This window comes from Toxoplasma gondii, chromosome XI (assembly GCF_000006565.2).
Source record: "Toxoplasma gondii ME49 chromosome XI, whole genome shotgun sequence".
Taxonomy (NCBI): Eukaryota; Apicomplexa; class Conoidasida; order Eucoccidiorida; family Sarcocystidae; genus Toxoplasma; species Toxoplasma gondii.
Genome location: NC_031479.1, coordinates 1,347,152 through 1,366,526, shown reverse-complemented (window position 1 = coordinate 1,366,526; position 19,375 = coordinate 1,347,152). Strand labels below are relative to the sequence as shown.

The 19,375-nt window shown below is 51.0% G+C and overlaps 2 protein-coding genes across 2 annotated transcripts; one reads left to right on the top strand and one right to left on the bottom strand.

Moving 5' to 3' along the window:
* Positions 1-145: 145 nt before the first annotated feature.
* TGME49_310455 (hypothetical protein) lies at positions 146-2,127 on the top strand (the record flags this gene model as incomplete). Its single annotated transcript, XM_018782627.1, has 2 exons — positions 146-288; positions 1,920-2,127. 2 exons carry the CDS (start codon positions 146-148, stop codon positions 2,125-2,127), a joined length of 351 nt encoding a protein of 116 aa, XP_018635566.1.
* Positions 1,597-18,755, bottom strand: TGME49_310450 (myosin heavy chain, putative). The gene is made up of 17 exons (XM_018782626.1): positions 16,943-18,755; positions 15,929-16,093; positions 15,060-15,154; positions 14,479-14,593; positions 13,397-13,557; positions 13,016-13,090; positions 12,106-12,213; positions 11,226-11,707; positions 10,443-10,608; positions 9,419-9,574; positions 8,988-9,029; positions 7,604-7,740; positions 6,762-6,852; positions 4,813-6,033; positions 3,945-4,206; positions 3,175-3,454; positions 1,597-2,628 (listed from the first exon to the last, which is right to left on the bottom strand). Exons 1-17 carry the CDS (start codon positions 17,157-17,159, stop codon positions 2,496-2,498), a joined length of 3,906 nt encoding a protein of 1,301 aa, XP_018635567.1. The 5' UTR covers positions 17,160-18,755; the 3' UTR covers positions 1,597-2,495.
* Positions 18,756-19,375: the final 620 nt, after the last annotated feature.

Sequence of the window (19,375 nt, the reverse complement as noted above, 5' to 3'; positions counted from 1 at the left end):
GCGGTCGGACCTACTTCAGAGCTAAAATTTCTCATTTCTTCAGGGCTATCGGTGTGACACCCAAATGCTACGTCTGGTCATTCATTCCTAACCTGCGCCACGCTCTACCTAAAAACTCAAGATTCGTGAGCTCCGTGACCTCAGGATGGACCGCTGTACAAAGTTCACGTGGCTTTGGGGGGATAAGCAGCAAGTCGACGTGAATCCGCAAGCGAATTACACGCGAGATAGGTCCCGACAGGAACGCGCTTACACGCCACACGCCTTACTCGCGCAGATTGTCTTGTGGTGAGAGGGCGGCCGCACTGCAAGAAACCGCCCCCCAAGAAGGATCTACTCCACAAGGACCTTCGTTGTTTGCGCACATAACGTAAAGCTTTGTACTACAGCAGAGAGTGGCTGACCGCCGTTGTATACAGGGGAAGCACCACAGCTCCCTTTGATTCTACCGGGCGTTACGAGTATACAAGACGGGAGTCTTTTAGTTATCGCTGCCGGCAGCAGTTCTCTGATTCTCCAAACTCAGTTCTTTGGATATGGAAGCTGTCTGCCTAAACCCGTGTTCAGAATTGTACAATTCACTAGTCAGTGTGTGACTAGGGGGCTGTACACACCGTGATCAAAGGGTCTGAAGGAAAATGCTATACACTTCGATCAAGGTGACGAGTGCAGGGCCGACGTGGACCGTAGAACATCTCAGTGAGAACTCATTTATGTAGCTGTTCACTGGACGACCCAGAATCACCCACCCGCTAAAAGAATGAGTGCTTGGGGGATCGCGTGGAAAAAATTGGCCCTAGGAAAGTTATTTTTTTGTCCAAAAGGTTCGAACGGAGAATTTCCGCGTGCTCTTAGATGGAACGTACTTTTGTCCTTCCGACTGTGTTGGATTCAGCTATGAAGCGCTTTACAAGGCGAAACTCAAAGCGACTTGAGTTGCCCAGAGTCCATAGACTGCGCGATTCTAACCTTGCTCACTGCAGTGGAGACTCTTCCTTCGCAAGTATCATTTTTCGCAGTTAGTTTACCCCTCCCTCTCTCACACAAAGGAAGAGTACATGCCACCGTTCCTCGAGCTCAGTGCTAGACTGCGAGATACAGAGGCCCTACCGTGCTCTCCAGTGTGTCAATTACCAATAGCCTGCACTTCTAGCCTGCAACGGTGAAGCCCTACCAGCACGACGAGGAAAAATTCCACGATTCCCGAATCGCATAACCTTGCAGGATGTGACCAATTACAATTGAACGACACGCAGCAGTATCGATACCTGCCGGCTTGCTAGAACCATTTGAAAAAAAGCTTAGTCATTTCACATCGGCAGTGTTCTAGGCGCCCCTCCCCACGTGTAACCTGCTGCCGCGAATCCCCGGTGAAGCTGAGTTTGCTGTTACCAGTTTGAGATACTACTCCACAGCCAGGTAAAATTAGCATAAGTACTTCGGGGTGTGTCCAAAGAACCAGAAGACTCAATTAAAATAAGCAGAGGTCTTATACGCACCTAGGATACCGAGTAAGACTCCCTTAATATTGATATAGACAGCCATGCTGACTAAAAGTAGTGGGATTCGATATCCTACGACGTCAAGGTCATACCACATCGGTTACAGCTTTTAGGAATAATGGGTTCCCAATCGCCTCATTGTTGAGTTTCGAGTGGGACTTTTGGTAACGTTTAAAAAACGATGTCAGTACAGAACAAAGCAAGCGAAGAGGTAGCTTAAAAACATGACATCCCTGCTAAACATGAACCCCACCAGACCAATCGCACTGGTGGACACAAATACGACACAGTCAGATATCGCGCTGCTGAAGAAACGTAGAATTACCACCACAAAGTGAAATTTCCCATTCTGGAAGGCTAGCTCCGTCCCCACAGTCCCATCCCTTTTTGAACTTCTGTTGTTTGCCATGTTATCAGGGTACAGGCTCAACAACCCCTTAAATCGAGATGCTTTGGCAAAGAGGAACTGCAACCTTTACCTAGGAAAATGCATCACATTTCGAGGACGGTCATCACTCTGAGTGCAGCTTCCAGGTTCAATGAATTACGGTCGGCACATTCGTCGCCGACTTCGTCACCTCACATTCCAAAAGCACTGCGGCTCTGGAAAACGAGTTGCGTTTGAAATGAAGACGCTCCAGATGAATCGTGCCGATCCCAAAATTTGACAGAACGCAACCGTTGAAAAAACAACCCTTGCGATGTCATCAATAGGCGTTAGGGAAGACGCACGGTCCGCGCTTCACGCGACGCGCACAAATACAAGGCAACTCTTATCCTCTTGACAGAGCACTCGTTCGGAAGTGAAGATTGTGCATTTCCATATCTCCAGCAAAGACTCTGAAAACAAAAAGCCATTGTAAAGTTGCTGCTGGAACCCTCGAACTGACATGTTCACAGAGAGCGCGACTGCTCTATGTGTGTTGCACGGGAACGAGCAAGCATAAACTGAAGCGGTAACGCGACAGATTCCGCGCCCCTGTAAAGTGCAGGTTACCACCGAACACCTGGCGTGACAGGATGAAACTCCGAGCGCGTGTCGCTACTCGTGGATTTGGAGGAGAAAGAATCCAATGCTGGCGCCTCAGTGCCGGTCCTGAATCGTAAGATTGTCGACGGTTTGGACCTACAAATAGCGAGCACAGACTAACACTGCGAAGTTGACGCCGAAAAGCTCGTTCATATGTTCACTCACAATTAAAGCCGACAAAACATCTCCGCGATATCCCTATTTCCTCTAGGTAAACGGCAACAAAGTCACTGGCTGGCCTCGGGGGGCAGGCGATGCCGGAACATCGATGCGGCGTACACATGCATATCACTTCTCGGAAGAGAGGCTCCTTTCCTCACCGAAATCACACCCCGTTGTGGAGAAAGGGCTACCCACAAAAAGCAGACAAGCCTTTTGAGTTGCGCTGAAAGTAGCGATAGAAGTCTGAGAGCCGAGAAAAGATGTACTCTCTGAAACGGGGCGTGGCAAGTGCGGCAAGCTTTAGAAGAGGCAGCTGTCGGCCCACCATCCCACGGACGAAAGTGCACCAAAATCAGACGAATGGAAGGGATGGAGGGAGCAGTTTCTCACTGGTAACTCGGCCACTCGAGGTGGGCGTTCTCTAGGAGTTTCTGATCCGCGAAGAGTTCGTCTGGCCCCCTACATTTCCCCCCAACTTACACTTGTTTGTCCCAAACCGAACTGCCCATGGGTGATGGACAGGTCGCCGGCGGACGGCGAGTAGGCGGAGGAAAGAAGTAGGTCATTCCCCCGCTGTCTATCGCAGATGTCATTCGACTTTCCACGTCAGCCGAGCAGCAGTTGCTGTTGGAAATGCCATCGCGAATACTGGCCAACAGAGAGGAAGCGCAGTTTCTGCGTAGCGGAGTGGCTGCGCGGCTGCTTGCGGTCGATGAAAAACTTGCGTACTGGCCTGCCGCCATGCGCAGGTCGTACATGCCTGAAGCGTGCAGTGAAGTCAGAAGTTCAACATCATTGGATAAATGCTCCATCGAGTGTCTGTGCCAGACGATCAGACGCGGATTGCGACTTCGAACAAACACACCCGCGTAGCCGCAGTCCACGGAAAACGTCTCAAGGTCAAGCTGAGCACATAACTAGTCCATTCAAACACTAGGTTTGCCCAAGTACGTCGCCCACGCTCTTCTCGTGAAGACAGTCGCTGCATGTTTGCTCTGGGTACTAGAGTGTCTCTGTTTCTTCCTTTTAAGTTATAAGAATGTGGACACCTAAGAGCATCGAATGTACCAGGATGCTCCTGAATAGGACGGTCCACGTTGTGAAAAAAGATTCCTTAACGTAAACTGAGGAGGCTAGTAAATACAAGCCGTGCAAGGCCTTGCCGTATGCTTATGGGGGCGGTCGCGGCTACTGTTAAAGTGGCGAGTTAAGACGCAAAGGATCACCCAAGAGAAAGGCAGTCGTCTCACCTGATATGTTGACAGTTTGCTCCTTGTTTTGGTCCCCGTGGACGCTGACCATGGGAATGACGTTCTCCGGATACCCGACGTTGAACACAGTTGTGGAAGGTGCATCCTGGATTCGCGTTCCGAGATCTTTGATCTTGGCTACATCTCCGCGGATCTGGAGAAGCTCTCTAGACAACTTCTCCATGAGAGAAGACAGTTTTTGGTGTTCCGCAGCATCCTCCATGAAACGGCCTTGGTGCTCTGTCAAGAGTGCGAGCTTGTTCTGAAATCGGAATTGGGAACGGCAGACAGCAACAACACCAAACAACTGTCAACATCCGCGTCAGCCGGGAAACGTCACGATGCGCGCCCGGAGGGAAGAACACTGAACGACTAATTGAAGAGAGAAACAAGAGACTGCCTCCTCTGCTTCGTCCGGCCTAACGAAAAGGCATCAACTTAATGGACACCGCAGAGTCCAAGTTGAACATCAAGCCCTGCATCTCGCAATAGTCTTTGCGAAGTGTATTATTTGGAATCTCGCGTGTGATGAAACTGCGAATGTGCTATGTATCGGCCCCTTGGTACAGTAGGCACGTCGAACAGGACAAATTCACCAACAGATCCTGAGACTGTTTTCTATGAGGAAGGAAACAAGGTTTCACGGCGCGCATCCCGATGTGGAAATCGGAGCCAAAAAAACCGCTCCAACCCAACCACGCCGTCCTGCTCTTTCAGCTACAACAGGCCCTGTCATCTGCATGCGATTCGTTTTGGAGATGTGACCTGACGAAACGAAACTTTTCTTTTTCACGGGGGACTGAGATGCAGGCAGAAGACTCGCTCCCGTTTTTCCCTCTCGAGAGGCCACCCACGCGACACCACGCACCTTCATTTTTTCGTTCTCCATCGTGGACATCTCGTACTTTCCGTGCCAGTCTTCCGTTGCTTGTTCCGCGGCACGCAGCTTTTCCGAGGCGCTTTGCAACTCGGTTTCGAGGTGTCTGCATCGGTCTTGGAGCGAGTCTTTCTCTGCATTTGCTTGCCGCGCCTTCAAGGCTGCTTCTTCCTCCAACACTTTGAGTTGCGCAGCCAAGCGACGGCAGCTCTGCTGGAAGCGTTCGACCTCCGGACTGGCTGCGCCTTTCGTGGTCGCAACGAGCACCTCGAGATCCGCGTTCCGCCCCCTGAGGTCCTCGACTTGGCGCAGAAGTCTGTCGTTCTCCTCCTTTACACATCGCAGATCAGCGAGTTGGCGGGAGAAGGCCTGGTTCTCTGCTTCGAGAGCTTCAAGGCGTTTCTGACTTTCAGGAGACTCGTCTCGGACTCGCTCGGCCGCCTGCAGCTTCGCATGCAATGCGGCGTTATCCCGCTCCAGCCGATGAACACTATCCTGCAAGCTGCTGGCGAGCCCCACAAGCCGCCTGCGCTCCAGTTCTTTCTCCGACTCCTCCCGCAGCTCTCTCCGCATCTGCTCCAGCTTCGCATCCACGCCCTTCTCCATGTGTTCGCATGCAGCGAGAAGTCGCGCTCGTCCCTCTTCCTTGCTTTGAAGCGCGGCGCTCAGTTTGCTGTGCATGTCTTGGTACAGAGCCTGGACTTCTGCCATCTCTTGCGTAAACGCGGTGACTCGCCGTTCCAACTCACTCTGTTCAGTCTCCAGACACTCCTTCGTCCGACGCAGCTCCGCTATCGACTCCCGGACCTCCGACAGATCTGCAGCGTGCTTTTCGAGGAGTTCGCGGACTTTTTGAGCCTCCTCTTGAGACCGAGATTCTCTGGCGAACGCGTCGCGCTCGGCCTGGAGAGCGAGCGCCAGACTTTCTGCCCTGTGGAGCCGCTCCAGCTCTTCGTTAACGCGCGCGAGCCGAGTGGCGAGGTCTGCCTTCTCGTTTTCGGCTGCGTCGCGCTGATCCTGCAACTCTTTTTCCGCCCGAGAAAACGTCGCCTTTTGCTCGTCCATGTGTGCATTGAGAATCTCAATTTCTTGCTTCAAATTCGCCTCCATCTCAGCTTCCATGTGCCGCAGCACGCGCAGGTCTTCCTCCAGGTCCTTCACTTGCCGCTCCAACTCTTCAGTGCGGAGTGCTCGCAGGCGTTCTGCCTCCAGCTGAAAAAAAAGTTTCCGTGACTGCTAGACATGGCTGTACACCTCGGCTCGCGAAAGTGAAGCAGTTGGCCAGTGAAGAAACGATGGGAAGTTGGAACTCGCAGAGTTTTGCTCTTAATTCGCGCGTCACTGCTTCTAGCGATGTACCTCGAAAGGATACCCGATGCCAGCTCGGTCCGAGCCATACGACAGACCAGAAAGATCATTTGAATCACGCACCCACCCGTCTGAAGGAGTGTATACGTTTTCAAGTCTAGTGCGAAAATGAAAATAGGGAAGCCACTACAGCTACATTGCTGATGACGCAGCAGCTCCGCATTTCTCTCCTCAAAAAGTCCGAGCATGCACTGGAACAGGAGTCGCACTCCTTGCGCAACGCGCCCTAACGTTAGGGTCCTTCCAACCCGAGGGGGAAACGTGTGAAGTGGAAAGAACAGGAGGAAGCACTCGAGTGACGAGAGCGTAAACAGTTGACACTGAGCAGACGAGAACGAGAAACAAGAAATGAGAAGTCGAGACAACCGATGGAGGGAGACGAAGTCGAAACCTTGCAGGCAGAACGAGAACACTGTTTAGTTCCCCAAGCGCCCGAATCAATAAAAAGGTCCGGGGGACGAGGAGAGAACACGGCTTGCACCAAACCACAGTGTGACTTGGAGACCGAGGAGACAGAATCGAGACTTGAAAGGAAAATTCAAAGCTCACTGACCCTTTCGACTTCCGCGTACCTCTGCCTCCACTTCTGCGAGTCGTTCACGCCAAGCAAGGTCGCCCTCTCCAGCTTTTCCTGTTTCTTCTTCCAACAGCTTCTTGAGTCTTCTGGATTCAGCAATAGATGGCAAAAAGACAGCATGCGACAATCCACAGCTACGCGTTACGCGAGAAGAAGGGTATCTGCGTGAGTTAGAACTCCGCCGAGGAATCCAAAAGAGCTTTCCCTGACTGCATGTATGAAATCCCGATGACTGTCACAGCTGAGGAGGATGCTCGTTCGCAAACCAAGGGCGCAGTTTGCGTGCTCTAGATGAAAGATACAATTCATACATATCGGCACAACATGCGTTGCAGTGTCTTTGAAGGCAGAGAATAACCTTCAACAAGCCAGACCAGTGGGCTACATCCTAAACCGTGGACCCGACCGCGGATCGATGCCCCAGAATGCACGCGATGACCGCAAATCCCACCACTGAGAAATACTCGAACGCGTGAATGCGATACAAAGACACAACACACAAAAAACAATGCCGCCGCACCGAGATTAACTGTCCGTCTTCAATAGCCCCGAGAGGAAGAAACTTCCAAGGAAAATAGCGTGGGCTCTGCGTACCTCGTCTAGACATGTTGGTGGTTCGAATATAGGCTGGATATCACTACGCTTAGTGAACTCAACACGATGGTCAGGAAAACCACACGAGAACGTGGATCTGCCTACAAATACCTTCAAACGACCTATACGAGGCAAGTCTTGGAGAGACACAGAAAGGTGAAACGGTACAGCGAGAGACTTTTCGGAAGTGCCTAGGGGGCTGTGGAACTGTGTAGTGTCTGAGCATGTCCAGAGCCCACGTACTCTGTTTCCTCGCTTAAAAATACATTTTTGCCTCGACTCGCGTTCAACTCTTCGCGCAAGTCGACAACTTCCTTCTCCAGCTTCTGGATCTGTTCAACCTGGTGGTTCACCTGCTCCACCAGTGTCTGGTTTGTACTCTGAAAAAAAGTGATTGAGGAAACATGCGGCGAAGGATGAGCGAAAACACCGGTAAACGCATGTGAGAGACGGGATCCCAAAGCTGCTGCCCCCAGACTTTTGAGGTCTTTACGCGGCGTCTACCGACACAGAGGAAGCGAGGAACAGCGAACTCGTCCCCGTCGCTCTTCTCTCAATGTCTTCTATGTTGCGGCTCTGACTCTCGGGTGTTGCATGTCCCGCCGATTTCCCTCTCTTCTGCGAGCAAAGACGTCAGCGAAATACGAAAGAGCAACGCAGATTCTCCAGTCTGCACGCAGAAGAACTCTCGAGTCACAAGATCAAGAGAAGGATCGAGTAGGCGATCGACAAAGCGCCCATGCATTGAGCGACAACAGCAGAAGTGACTCGACATATAAGAAATCGTAAATCCTGGAAGATTCACTGTCAAAGCCTAAACCCTGGACTCTTAGCAGCACCTTTAAGACCAGCATCTGGTTAAGTTACTATTTTCTCATTATTCAGTAACAACGAATTTTCCTTTGATAATGGAGCTGGCTAACTTTGCACTTTAGCCATATCCGCGACGGATGCAACTGGTCTCTCCAGTCAGAGTCACTTGCATGCAACAGAAGACAAAAACCTCACTAGGACACTAGCACAACTTAAAAATGCGAGAGATCTATTCACCCGAGTGTTTGTTCAGGATGTTCAGGATTTTCTTGGAACCCAGTATAACGCGACATTCTTTCACGAGAACTGCGTCCGCTCAAGGGATATGTAATGTAAACGGGAAAACTTTCGAAAAAGAAAACATCGGTTTTGGTGTCGGCACAGAATTGGTAATGGAGAGCAGTGTGAAAGGAATGTGTAATGAATGTAGCAAGCCAGAAACTGCTTTGTCGCCGCAGTAGGACATACCCGACGAAGGCAGTGGCTAGCGTAAGTAAATATATAACGAGCCAGACACTCTCGCTAGTGTTCAATCAATCTTACTGCAGTAAGACAATCCTCGTACTATATTTATATATATATATATATATATTATATGCGACACCTCGTTACATTTGCTTTCTGCTTCGTACGTCCTCAACTGATAAGTCGTCTTCCCTCACTGTTACGAAGAGTGATAGAGCTACAACATCTATCACGCTGAGATCACAGCCGATGTGGAGTCCCCTTAGTGTCGTAAAGGATCGAAATCTGCCACGATTAGCCCTGTTGAAAGGCAGTTCAGTGGGGCAATGTTGTCGTCCACTGCTCCTACCGTGTCTCCCTCGCCCTGCTTGAGAAGGACGTCGAGTTCACCCTGTAGACGTAGCATCAAAAACAGTCCCGCAAAAAACAGCGAGAAAGGCACATTAGCGGGGGAGAACTCTAACGATGGTATTCTGTTCACAAAAAAGGGGATTTGTGAGAAACGTATTCAAAGAAGTATGAAAATCGGAGGATCTTCGCAAACTCGGGCCTTCTATTCGAATACAGAGTGTTTGCTATTGAGTGGAGAATACATTGCTGAGGGATCTCAGTGGGTGAGCCGTTACCAAGACAACTAAGAGAAGCAAGAGCTCCTGAGAAAGCCTGGGGACTGCCAAGTTAAGAAAAACTAGTCCTAGACCTCGAATGGCACCCGTAGATCGATGGACTCGGGGCGTCGAAGAGGTTCAGATCTAAGAGACACGAAGGTGGAAAACGTACCCGAGCTACGGCGAGATCTGCGCGAAGCCTTTCCAACTCCGCCTCTCTGATTCGATTTGTCTCTTCGGCCTCAGAGAGTTTGAGGCAGCTGGCATCTAGGCGTAAACTCTGATCTCGCAGCTTCTCCTCTGCGCTGTGAAGCTGTTCATCCTTGTTCTGAGGGGACAGACCACCGGCAAGCAAGGCTCCAAAACAGATTATCTTTCGACGAACTTTTTGATATCGCTGGAGACATACTGTTCAGAATACGCTCCTAGGTAAAGCAGCAATGCATGTAAGACGCTGTTTCCTTCCAGGATTTATGTGAACTGTTTAAAACCTTCAGAACCATTCGCGTCGAATGTTCTTGCCGCTGAACTTTTTATGAAAAAAAACAGAAAATAACAACTCTGTGGCGTACGAAGGGGAGACACTGCCCTTCCGTTGCTGGAACGCTCTAGTCGCGCAACGCAAGTTTTCTCCTTTTGCAGCACCTCTGAATCTTCTGCAGTTTGCGCGTTCTTTCCCAGATATCAGAGAAGAAATCTCGCTGTTAGACGGAATCGGGTTATTTTAATATTTTATTTCTACGATCTTTTGTGAAGTAGAAGCTGGAATTTGCAAGCTTGAATTCGCCTTCCTCCTTTTTCTCCTCACTGACATACCTAGATCATATCCAGTTTTTTTTCTTCTTTTAATCCCTTTCAAGCCTCTCTGAAAAGCAAACGCCCCTTCGTTCTCTAGACAAACTGGTCGAGCGCGTCGTCGGCAGCAACAGAACGCCTTTGCCTCCAAATAAACAAGTAAACTTGCGCCTCGATCTGGAGATTGGATTTCGTAGGAAACCACGAGGCACGCATGCCGAAAAAGCCCGTTTCTCCACGCATGTCTCTGTCGCCCACTCAGCATTCACATTCACTTCTGAGACTTTGACTAGGACCCTCGGTGAGAAGGGAACTTTCAAAGCAAACGACCGTTCAGCCGGGAAACAACCTCTGCGGCAAACTCCCCCTGTCAAGTCACGCGACATCTGGCAGCAGCTCACCTCAACTTCTTTCGCGAGGTCCTTCACGTTTTTGATCTTCTCATCCAGTTCTCGTTGAAGGCGGCTGACCGACTTCCGAAGCGCGTCGTTCACTCGAGTCGCCTCATGCAAATCCGACAGAGCTTGTTCCAACTTGCGGTGCGCATCCTCCAGTCGTTGGGCGTGTCTGGAGGAGATGCAGGAGTCAGAATCGCGTTCTCGAGCACGAAAAGAGGAGCTTTCAAACAGGAAAAAGGGACCTTCTCAACGGGAAGAAGCTCCACAGCCCGGAGAAAGGAAATTCTTGGGCGAGAACGAAAAACACTCAACTGAAGAAAGAAACGTCTTAGTCATGGCTTTTCGAATGAACAAATCCGGTGCAAGGAAAGAGGCCACTGGTTGTCGCGAAAACTCGATCTTTGTTGACTCCGACGCGTTTGACCGCCGACGCATTAGTCCCCCCCCTTCTTGTCGGCACTATAGGAGTAGAGTAGTGAAGCCTGACTAAGCGTTGATTCGCGACTTTCTAACTCGCTGCACGGCACAAGAAGAGCGAAACTCTTTTCGCTACGAGAAACAAGAGGTACACACGGCTCTGATCCAGGAGTTCTTCGAGAGGTACGAAGAAGATCTCGAAACGCAGCCAGCCGTCCTCCTTGTGGAACAGGCACTCCCCAGAAAGGACATAAATTCTGATGACATTCGCAGGCGAGGCATCGTTTTCTGCAAGAAAGTTTAAAAGGAACCTTCACCACACTCGTCAATTATGAGACGTCAGACAGGTGCGTTGTTTTTGAAACTCACTCTTCAACGGTGACTGCAGGTTTCTCTTCGGCTTCTTGAGTAGCTAGCTGCAGCTCTCCAGCTAATGACGCACCCGCCAGCGGCAGAGAGCTCCTGGATTGAACATGGCGACGAGCAACAGTGGACCTTCGAGGAAGCGAACCCGCGAGGAACTCGAGAGAGACTCGCGGAGACAAAATGCTGCTGCGTGTGTCTCGACGAGGAGCCGCCATAGTCGTCTGCTTCATCAAGTCGAACGTGAGAGACTCGATCTCCCGGTCCTTCGCCTCCAAGTTCTTTGTCAACGTCTTCAGCTGCTCTTCTCTCTCCTGATTGAGTGCCTCGACGCGGTCCAAGTCGCCCAGAAGCTGTACAACTCGCTGGCCCTCGTCGCGAGTTCCCAGTTCTTCTGTCAACTTTTGAATTTGTGCGCTGAGTTGCTGTCGCTCCGCCTCCCAGGCCAGCTTCTCGCGGATCATTGCCTGCATCTCTCGGTCTTGCTCCTGACACGCACCACGCAGACGCGAGAATGCAGAGAGTCGAAAAAGGTGAGAATCGTCGGCCGGAGTGTTGTCGGTCTCCCGATCACGTGGAAGTCTTTGCGGTCACACTCACGAAACATATAAGTCTAAGACCAGGTTTGTTCACACGCACAGAAAGTCGCGGAGCAGGCAACGGATCGTTTCTTCGTGGATCTTAAAATACGCATCAGGATGTCAACGTTCGTACTTGTGCTTGCACATTAGTTCTCGTAGCTTCGCGTCTGCGCAGCTCCATTTGTTTTTTTTCTTCCTGGGCGTTCTTGTGCAGATGTGACTGTCCCTCGCACCTCTCCTCGTGTCTACAGATTCGTGTGAACAGCTGTGGCGGAGACACGCGAAAAACTGAAAGAAAAACTTACCGCATATTTCTTGAGTTGTGACTCCATCAATCGGAGCTGTCTCGTGAGCTCTCGTGTCTCCGCCCCCAGGTCCGCCACCCGTTCCGTCATATCTTTCAACTCTTGAACCTGGACGACGGGAAACGACGATGTGCAGCGAAGCATTAATCACTCCAAGGCGCACAACATGCCCTCGAAAAGTACGTCTAACACGAACGTATCATTGTCTCTCCTTTCCCTCGCCTTGTTCTCCTTTCGCCACTACACGCGCTGTCGCCATAATAGCCGTGGGTGCCACCTGGAGCTCAGTAGTTCCACGTTTTTACGCCACTCCGCATTTCCACTCCAGAAGCACGCGCGACTCGCAGAAACGTAGACCCAAGGCCCTTTCCCTTCGCTTCCGTGACGACAAAACTGGACGAATGACGGAGAAGCGAGGAAAGGAACTCGACGCCTGAGTTTTCGCTGCTCAAGCGAAGATCTTGACTGTCCTCTCGGTGAACACGGTCACGTGAAGACAGCTGCACAGGTTTCTTGGGTTGCCTTTCGGTTGAAAGCGACCGTCAACTTTCTCGACAAACAGGCGACGCACTCACGCTCGACGCTCAGACACAAACGAAGGCATTGACTCCCTCCACACATCCCGGCAAGAATAAGGAAGGCACCTCTGTACCAGTGAAGATGCACCGTCCCGGAAAGGTCACAAGAAATCGATAAGAGGGGATTCACCAATTCCCTTGGTCCGCGATAGAACCATACGCGTTTTAACTCAACCTTCCACCGAGACAGAAGAACGAGAGAACCTAAACCCACTCAAAAGACCACGGATGCACAAAAGCACAAACGCAAACAATGAAGAACTTATGCCTCCAAAGGCACACACTGCTGCTCAGACTCCACGGATCCGGCGATAACTTTGTCCTGTACGCACCTGCTCGTCATTCGTGCGAACCGCATCTTGGAGTTTCTTCTTCATCGAGATGAGGTCCTGTTTCAGATGCCCATTCTGCAGGCCAAGAGTTAGCGCACACAAAACAGTTTACGACATCTGCGGCATTTAAAGGAACAGCGACGCTGCTGGGTGGAGAATCATCGATTCTGCCTGCTGTGCAACGATATATGTCCAGCTTGTCGGAGCGAGCAGCCTCGCAGGACTCTCCCTGTCAAAGCAACTTCCTCTCACAACTGAAGCGACCTTCTCGCGACAGGGCTGCCGAGGACGCAGTGAATCAGAGTCTGTGAGAGGTCCGTCGCCGAGTATTCCGCGTCCGCCCACAGGTTTGCCTTTACAAGAGAATTCGGAGAGTCTCACCTGGGTTTTCAGCTTATCAATGAGATCTCTGAAATCGAGTTGAAGACAGTCCAAAACGCGGTCGAAGAGCTGCCCAAGGACCTTGGGCGTGATGTGGTTCAAGTCGACTTCCTCGAACTCCATTTCCGCTAGACTCTTCAAGTCGACGGATCCAACGGAATCTGAAAGAAAAAGTGCAGCAAACCGAGTCCTGTAACCTAGGCTCTTCTGTGCCCGTGAGCGCATATGTGAAAGTGGCGCTTGCTACGGGCTGTACCTCTGTCCTACAGACGAAAACGAGGAGCTCCAACGCTGGTCAAACGGGGACTTAAAACCGAAAATCAACAGCTTCCAACAAACAGGAACTCCATTGGGGTCCTCCCCCTCTCGGCTTATTCGATTTGAGGCAAGCTGCAAACGAAGAACTCCCCAACTTGAACTTAAAAGCGGTTGCAGCCACGGACTCTCCACCTTTGCTTGGATCCGAACAGGAGCTAACAGCAAATCGTAACAGCTTGTGAGGCGATCCCGCAAGTGTAGCGACAAACTCGCAGGAGGCATGAAGGCTCTGCATGAGGAAAGGCAAGCTCGAAATTGACGTGGGTTACTGTTCGAGTTTCTCAGTTACTTTAGATGCCACGAAATGTAAATTGGGTTTGGCTGAATGCATAAACCGAGCCTCCCCGCCTTTCTTCGTGTCTCTTCTTTTCCTTCACACAAGGGACAGAGACGCGCGGCGGTAAGTTGCAGAAAACTCTGCCCGCAGTTTCAACGGTCGCTCATGTCACCACCGACTCCAGCTCCATGTGGGCAAATTTCCAGACACGGAGACAAGAGCTACCGAAGACAAAACCACATGCGCTGAACAGAATGAAACGCAATGTCAGAAAGTCGGTTTGCACACGCCGGCCCATTCTGTCGGGTCTACGGGAAAAGCGCCGAGCGCGTCTCTTGGCTAAAACACAAAATAATGTTACATTTCCGCCTGTACTCCTGGAGAAGGTCGTGCTTCACAAGACGGATGATTTCGAAAAAGCGAAGCGTAAACGAGCAACTCGCAGCCTGTTCTCTTGAGACAGAAACAGCAAATCGACGCAACTCACCACTGAAGACAACATCCGGTCGAAGAGAGTCGTCATCTGAGTCGTCCAGGTCCATGAACACATCGCCGTCACTCAGTGAAGACCATTTTCGAACTGCCTCTGCCTCAAACGTCTCCTGCATGCAAAAGCCGTAGATGTACCCAGAATGTCTCTAGCCAAAGATATGCTTCTGAGAAAGCAGAACGGCTCTGCAGTCTTCATTTGCATGCACTCTGTGTGCATGTATTCAAAAAAGAGAGGGAAAGAAAGAGGTTTTCACAAATGCACACACATGGTTAATCCACGCATGCGCTGATTCGTCCCGAAGATGCTGGATAAACATGTTTGTTTGCACCAGATCTCCAAAGTCCCCCTTTCCCTTTTCTCCTCAATCATCCACACGGGTGACGGTAAAGTAGCCTGCAACAGCCAAGCAAACGGCGAGGGAAGACACACCCACTTTCACGCATACACAGAGATGTGAATGTACACAGAAACACATTCGCAAATCTTCTGCATCCTTCGCCCTCCTTCCTGGTCCTCGCTGTTCAGCGTAAAGGTCCGACGACCCACGGTGCCGTTCTAGTCCGAAAAAACCTCACTTGTCTTTTCGCTTCGTCCTCAGGTGCGACCGCCTCGTCGAAACATTTTTCCATCCCACGGCTTGTTATCATTTTCTGAAGGCGCAAATCCAACTCTGAGCCGACACACGCACGCCAAGAACGGAGAGTGCGAACCCATGGCAGCAGCCTGGATATTTCAGGATAAGTTGATGACGCAAACAGTAACAAGTCCTAGGTTTGGACGGAATTGATTTCCACACCGCGCACTGAGTTAGAAAATACCGTTCACGCTAGACACTCTCTGACCTTGGTCAGGCCACAAGGCAAGAAACGTTCTTTGGAAAATGACGGCTGAAAGGACTGCCAGAGCGAAGAAACGCAGACCTCCGCCGCATTCTTGCGATGCACATGTGTCTCCAAGAAGGCACAATGTCGACAGGCATTGAAACCTAGGAGTTGCAAACGGCACATGCAGTGCATCACTTCCACGATGAAAAGCCCCTCCAACTCATCCCATCCAGTGTCACCAAGTCCTCGTCACGCTCCCTGACAAAAGCCATGTAGGTTCGTAGGCCTTCACCAAAGAGCACGGCGATGCTGAAGCGCATGTGGTTCTGACGGGTATGACAGTTGTACGCGCCTCTGAGAGGACGAAGATCCACCTGGGGTTCAAGCGCCGACTCAAGGGCGAATGCTGGCTTTTACTAGAACCGTTTTACTTAAAGCTGAAAGTCGATTCTACCTTATGGCGCAAAAGCATTTCCCCGCTGAACATTTCTGTGCACCCATACGGCAACACCGCTTGAGTATCAGCTGGAAAAGAAACGCTTAACTAAAATGAGCAACCACACCACCTTTTCATCATGACACAAATTTCACTCCCCTACCCTTCCCAATCTTTGCCTCACCGCTGACGTCGGCTTGAAGCTTCTGAAGCTCTGGAAGCTCAGGGCAGGAAGCCCGCACAGGAGGTTGCCGACGCACATGCAAGGTCTTTGCACGCCGCATTGTTATTTTCCGTTGAATGGTGGAGACTGGCGTCGCTGGCCAGTCCTCCATTTGCCTAGAGTCACCTGCAGGGGCGCCCAACGTGAGAAAACAGGGAAGAAGCGCGTCAGTGAGAGGAAACAATCTTGCAAGTGCTCGTCTGAAGCCCCGAAAGTGTCGAGATCTGTCTGCCGCAAATTTTATGAACGCTCTGACCAGAGCATCTAATGTTCGCTCTCGGTGCCTTCGACTGGCAGGTAATTCACCCATGCTGTAATCTTGCTGGAGAAGGTTACTCGAATGAGCAGTCTCCGCTGCCAATCTGAGACAAATGCTGGAAACTCAACGCACCACAGGCGACGGGGCGATTCATCGGCTGCTGATGACCAGTGAGAGGAAACTGCGCTATCCCGAGCAACAGAGAGTTACTGAAAAAGAAAACCCCAACGGTGAAGATCACTGCCATAGGTCCATCAGTGAGATTCGTGTCCTTTCGGGAACAGAAGTCACGCAGGAGTACATGCTGGTCTATAGAACTGACAGAAAGTCCCTTGAACCCTCGACTTCTCCAGTCGGTTTAAATGCGGCTTCAACCGCACTGCAGGCCTACAAATTTGTGAAAAGACAGTCCATCTAACTCACGATCGGCTCCGATACAGCCCACCGTGACTTTCCGACGGCACCAAATTCGATAAACTGCAAGAACTCGTGCACGCGTGGATTCTCCAAAAAGCTACATTGGTGCGCGTCTCACGCCGGCACCACGACAGCACCATGTGTTCCGTCTGTCTGAGACAGAAGTGTATCTGCGGTTAGTACCGCTGTACAAAAGGTACTTTATGGAAACCTAGGAAACCCCATTTACCACGAGTAGCACGGAATCTACATCCAGTTGTTCTGATTCATAATGCATGCCATATCCGACGGATGCTTACCATGGTGCTTCAGAACGGTACTGTTTCTCACAAAAAGTGAGTGAGATGGCAACCTGCCCGCATAGCTGGAACGCGGGACACTCGGCGAACGCGAGAACCGTCTGCCACGGGACTTATCCACAGCGAAGCTCTGGTAGGAAGCCGCCGTCAAAGACTTTCTGTAGCGATCCAAGACATCGAGGATCGCTGTGAGCTTCCTGAAATTATCTGCATCCATTTTGGGCCATATCAGAGACACGGTCTTGACGCCAGCGATTCCTACTTGTGCCCTCTTCACACTTCAGAGTGCACCCACGCAACGCCCCGGAAGGATGCTGCCTCTCCCCTTCCGTCGAAAGCCGAACCTTTATTTTGAATGAGGAGGAAGGAGCGGCCTGCTTACATAACCCAAAACGCGGAAAGAATGCTCGACATCCAGAGCCCTGTGTGGCCGCTTCCGGCGGTCTAAAGCGTCTTTTGTGTCCGTCTGCCAGAGCGCTTGTGAAAACGCGATTGAAGGTTCGATGCGTGGTTGTGCCCGAGCTCCACGGTACCCATTAAAGGACAGTGCGCTGCTTCTCCCAGTTACCTCCGGCGAATCCAGAAGTGAGAAGCAGGATCACGCCCTGCAGGGAACCAGGGTGTCGGGCAAGGTAGATGTACTTGCGTGCTGGGGGGGGGGGCGAATGAACAGGAATAAGTCCACTCGTAGACAAAATGTTGGCGAATGCGGGGCTAAGATCCAAAGAGCCGATGAAGCGACGAGAAACGGTATCGAAAAGACGTGTTCACGGCATGCCCAGAATGCTGAAGGGCACTGGCATACGATAGTTTGATTGTCTCGTCGAGTCACGGCCAAGAACGAGACGGAGAAAGGTTCGTGTGTAGGTGGTAAGAAAATGCCTCTCCTGGAAAGAAGATAAACCGCCGACACTCAGGCTGTCCGCACCCGGCCGGTACCTATCCTATGCAACGGGGAGAGCGTCTCCGTGTCCTTGTGCTTTATTTTGTTTGCGCTCCAAACAGGGTGGAAGCCATAGTCCATTGTGCGCGCCTCTCTCTGCACTCACTCGTTCCCAGGAACCACCCACTACGTAAGATACGACGAAGCACGATGAGAAACGGCTCCCTGGCATTGATGCAGACACTGCGGTAAGCGAGAAAAGGCAGCAAAACAGAGTGCGACAATAAACCAAAGTAGACACAGTTCAAAACGAGCGTTAACAAGTCAGAGGTATGACTCTCCGAGAGAGCTGAATGCTGAGAACGAACGAGGTCGCGTTGTCTGTCTCGGAATCAAGGACTGAACGGCGTCGGCTGACCGAGCAGCCCGCGTTTCCCAGTTCCACGCGAGAGGCATGAACTTGAGGATGAGGTGTATATCTCTGAGACAAAAAATCTGGAAGAATGCAGAAGCGTGTCCGACTCGTAGATGCCGACATTCCTATAGGGACAGCTGTCCCTTTTCTCAACGGAGATAGACGGTGCTGGTGATGGCCAATAGCAAGGTCTCGTCACCGAATTTGACGAGAGGCGAGCCCGAGTTCTAACTTAAAAATGGCAACTCTGAAAATGGCACTAAAACGAACGTTCCAGACGATCAGCACAGTTCCATCTTGTATGACAATGACGCATTCTTTTTCCTTTGAAACAATTGCCTCGCGATGCCAGAAAGCCCGGGTTTGACCCAGACAAGCTCTGGCGCTCAAATAACCCTCAGCGCGCGACACGACAGCAAGACTAGAGATATACGGCTTCGTCTAGCTTTTTGCCCCATTCTGGTAAGCGTTTCAAGGAAAAGAAGAACGTTTCGCGGGCGAAAAGAACAGAGAAAACGCACCAGTAAGGAGACCTCTGAGAAGTTACAGTTTGGAGAATCGAAGACATCTTCACTGTCGATTCAGAGGCTCTGTGAAGACATTGGTGCAAGATGCCACTTAGGCACGCTGCCTACCAGCCACTGACTGCGCAGGCAGCCAACAGTTTGTCGTCGAACGAAGGATGCCGACTGAGGGAACCAATTCGCATTTGTGACCCGAAAATCCTGGAGGATAAAAAGAGAATAAGAGGCAGGGACACAGAAAAGTCATGAAATGATTGAGGATTTTATGTTCGCAAAGAACGGAACAGATACACAACATGCAGAGGCTGGCAGCTTACTCGCGAGTACCATCCGAAACAGTGGCAAAACCTGGTCAGGGTCTTTCGTCACATTCTACATACTACTATGTGGCTTTATAAATCAAAGTCGGTGCAAGCTGCCGATGTGTACAGAAGCGTAGTGTGACTAGTTCCGAAAGTTCCTCCAGTAATTCTTCAAGTGCTGCGGAACGACTCCTGAGGGCCTGGCTTGTTTCCTGGCTTTCAGGAAAGGTTCCTGATTTTCAGGAAAGGCCCTGCAAAGAATTCCAATCCCGGAAACAGAGAGCGTATCGCCATGCAGACTCGAAATGC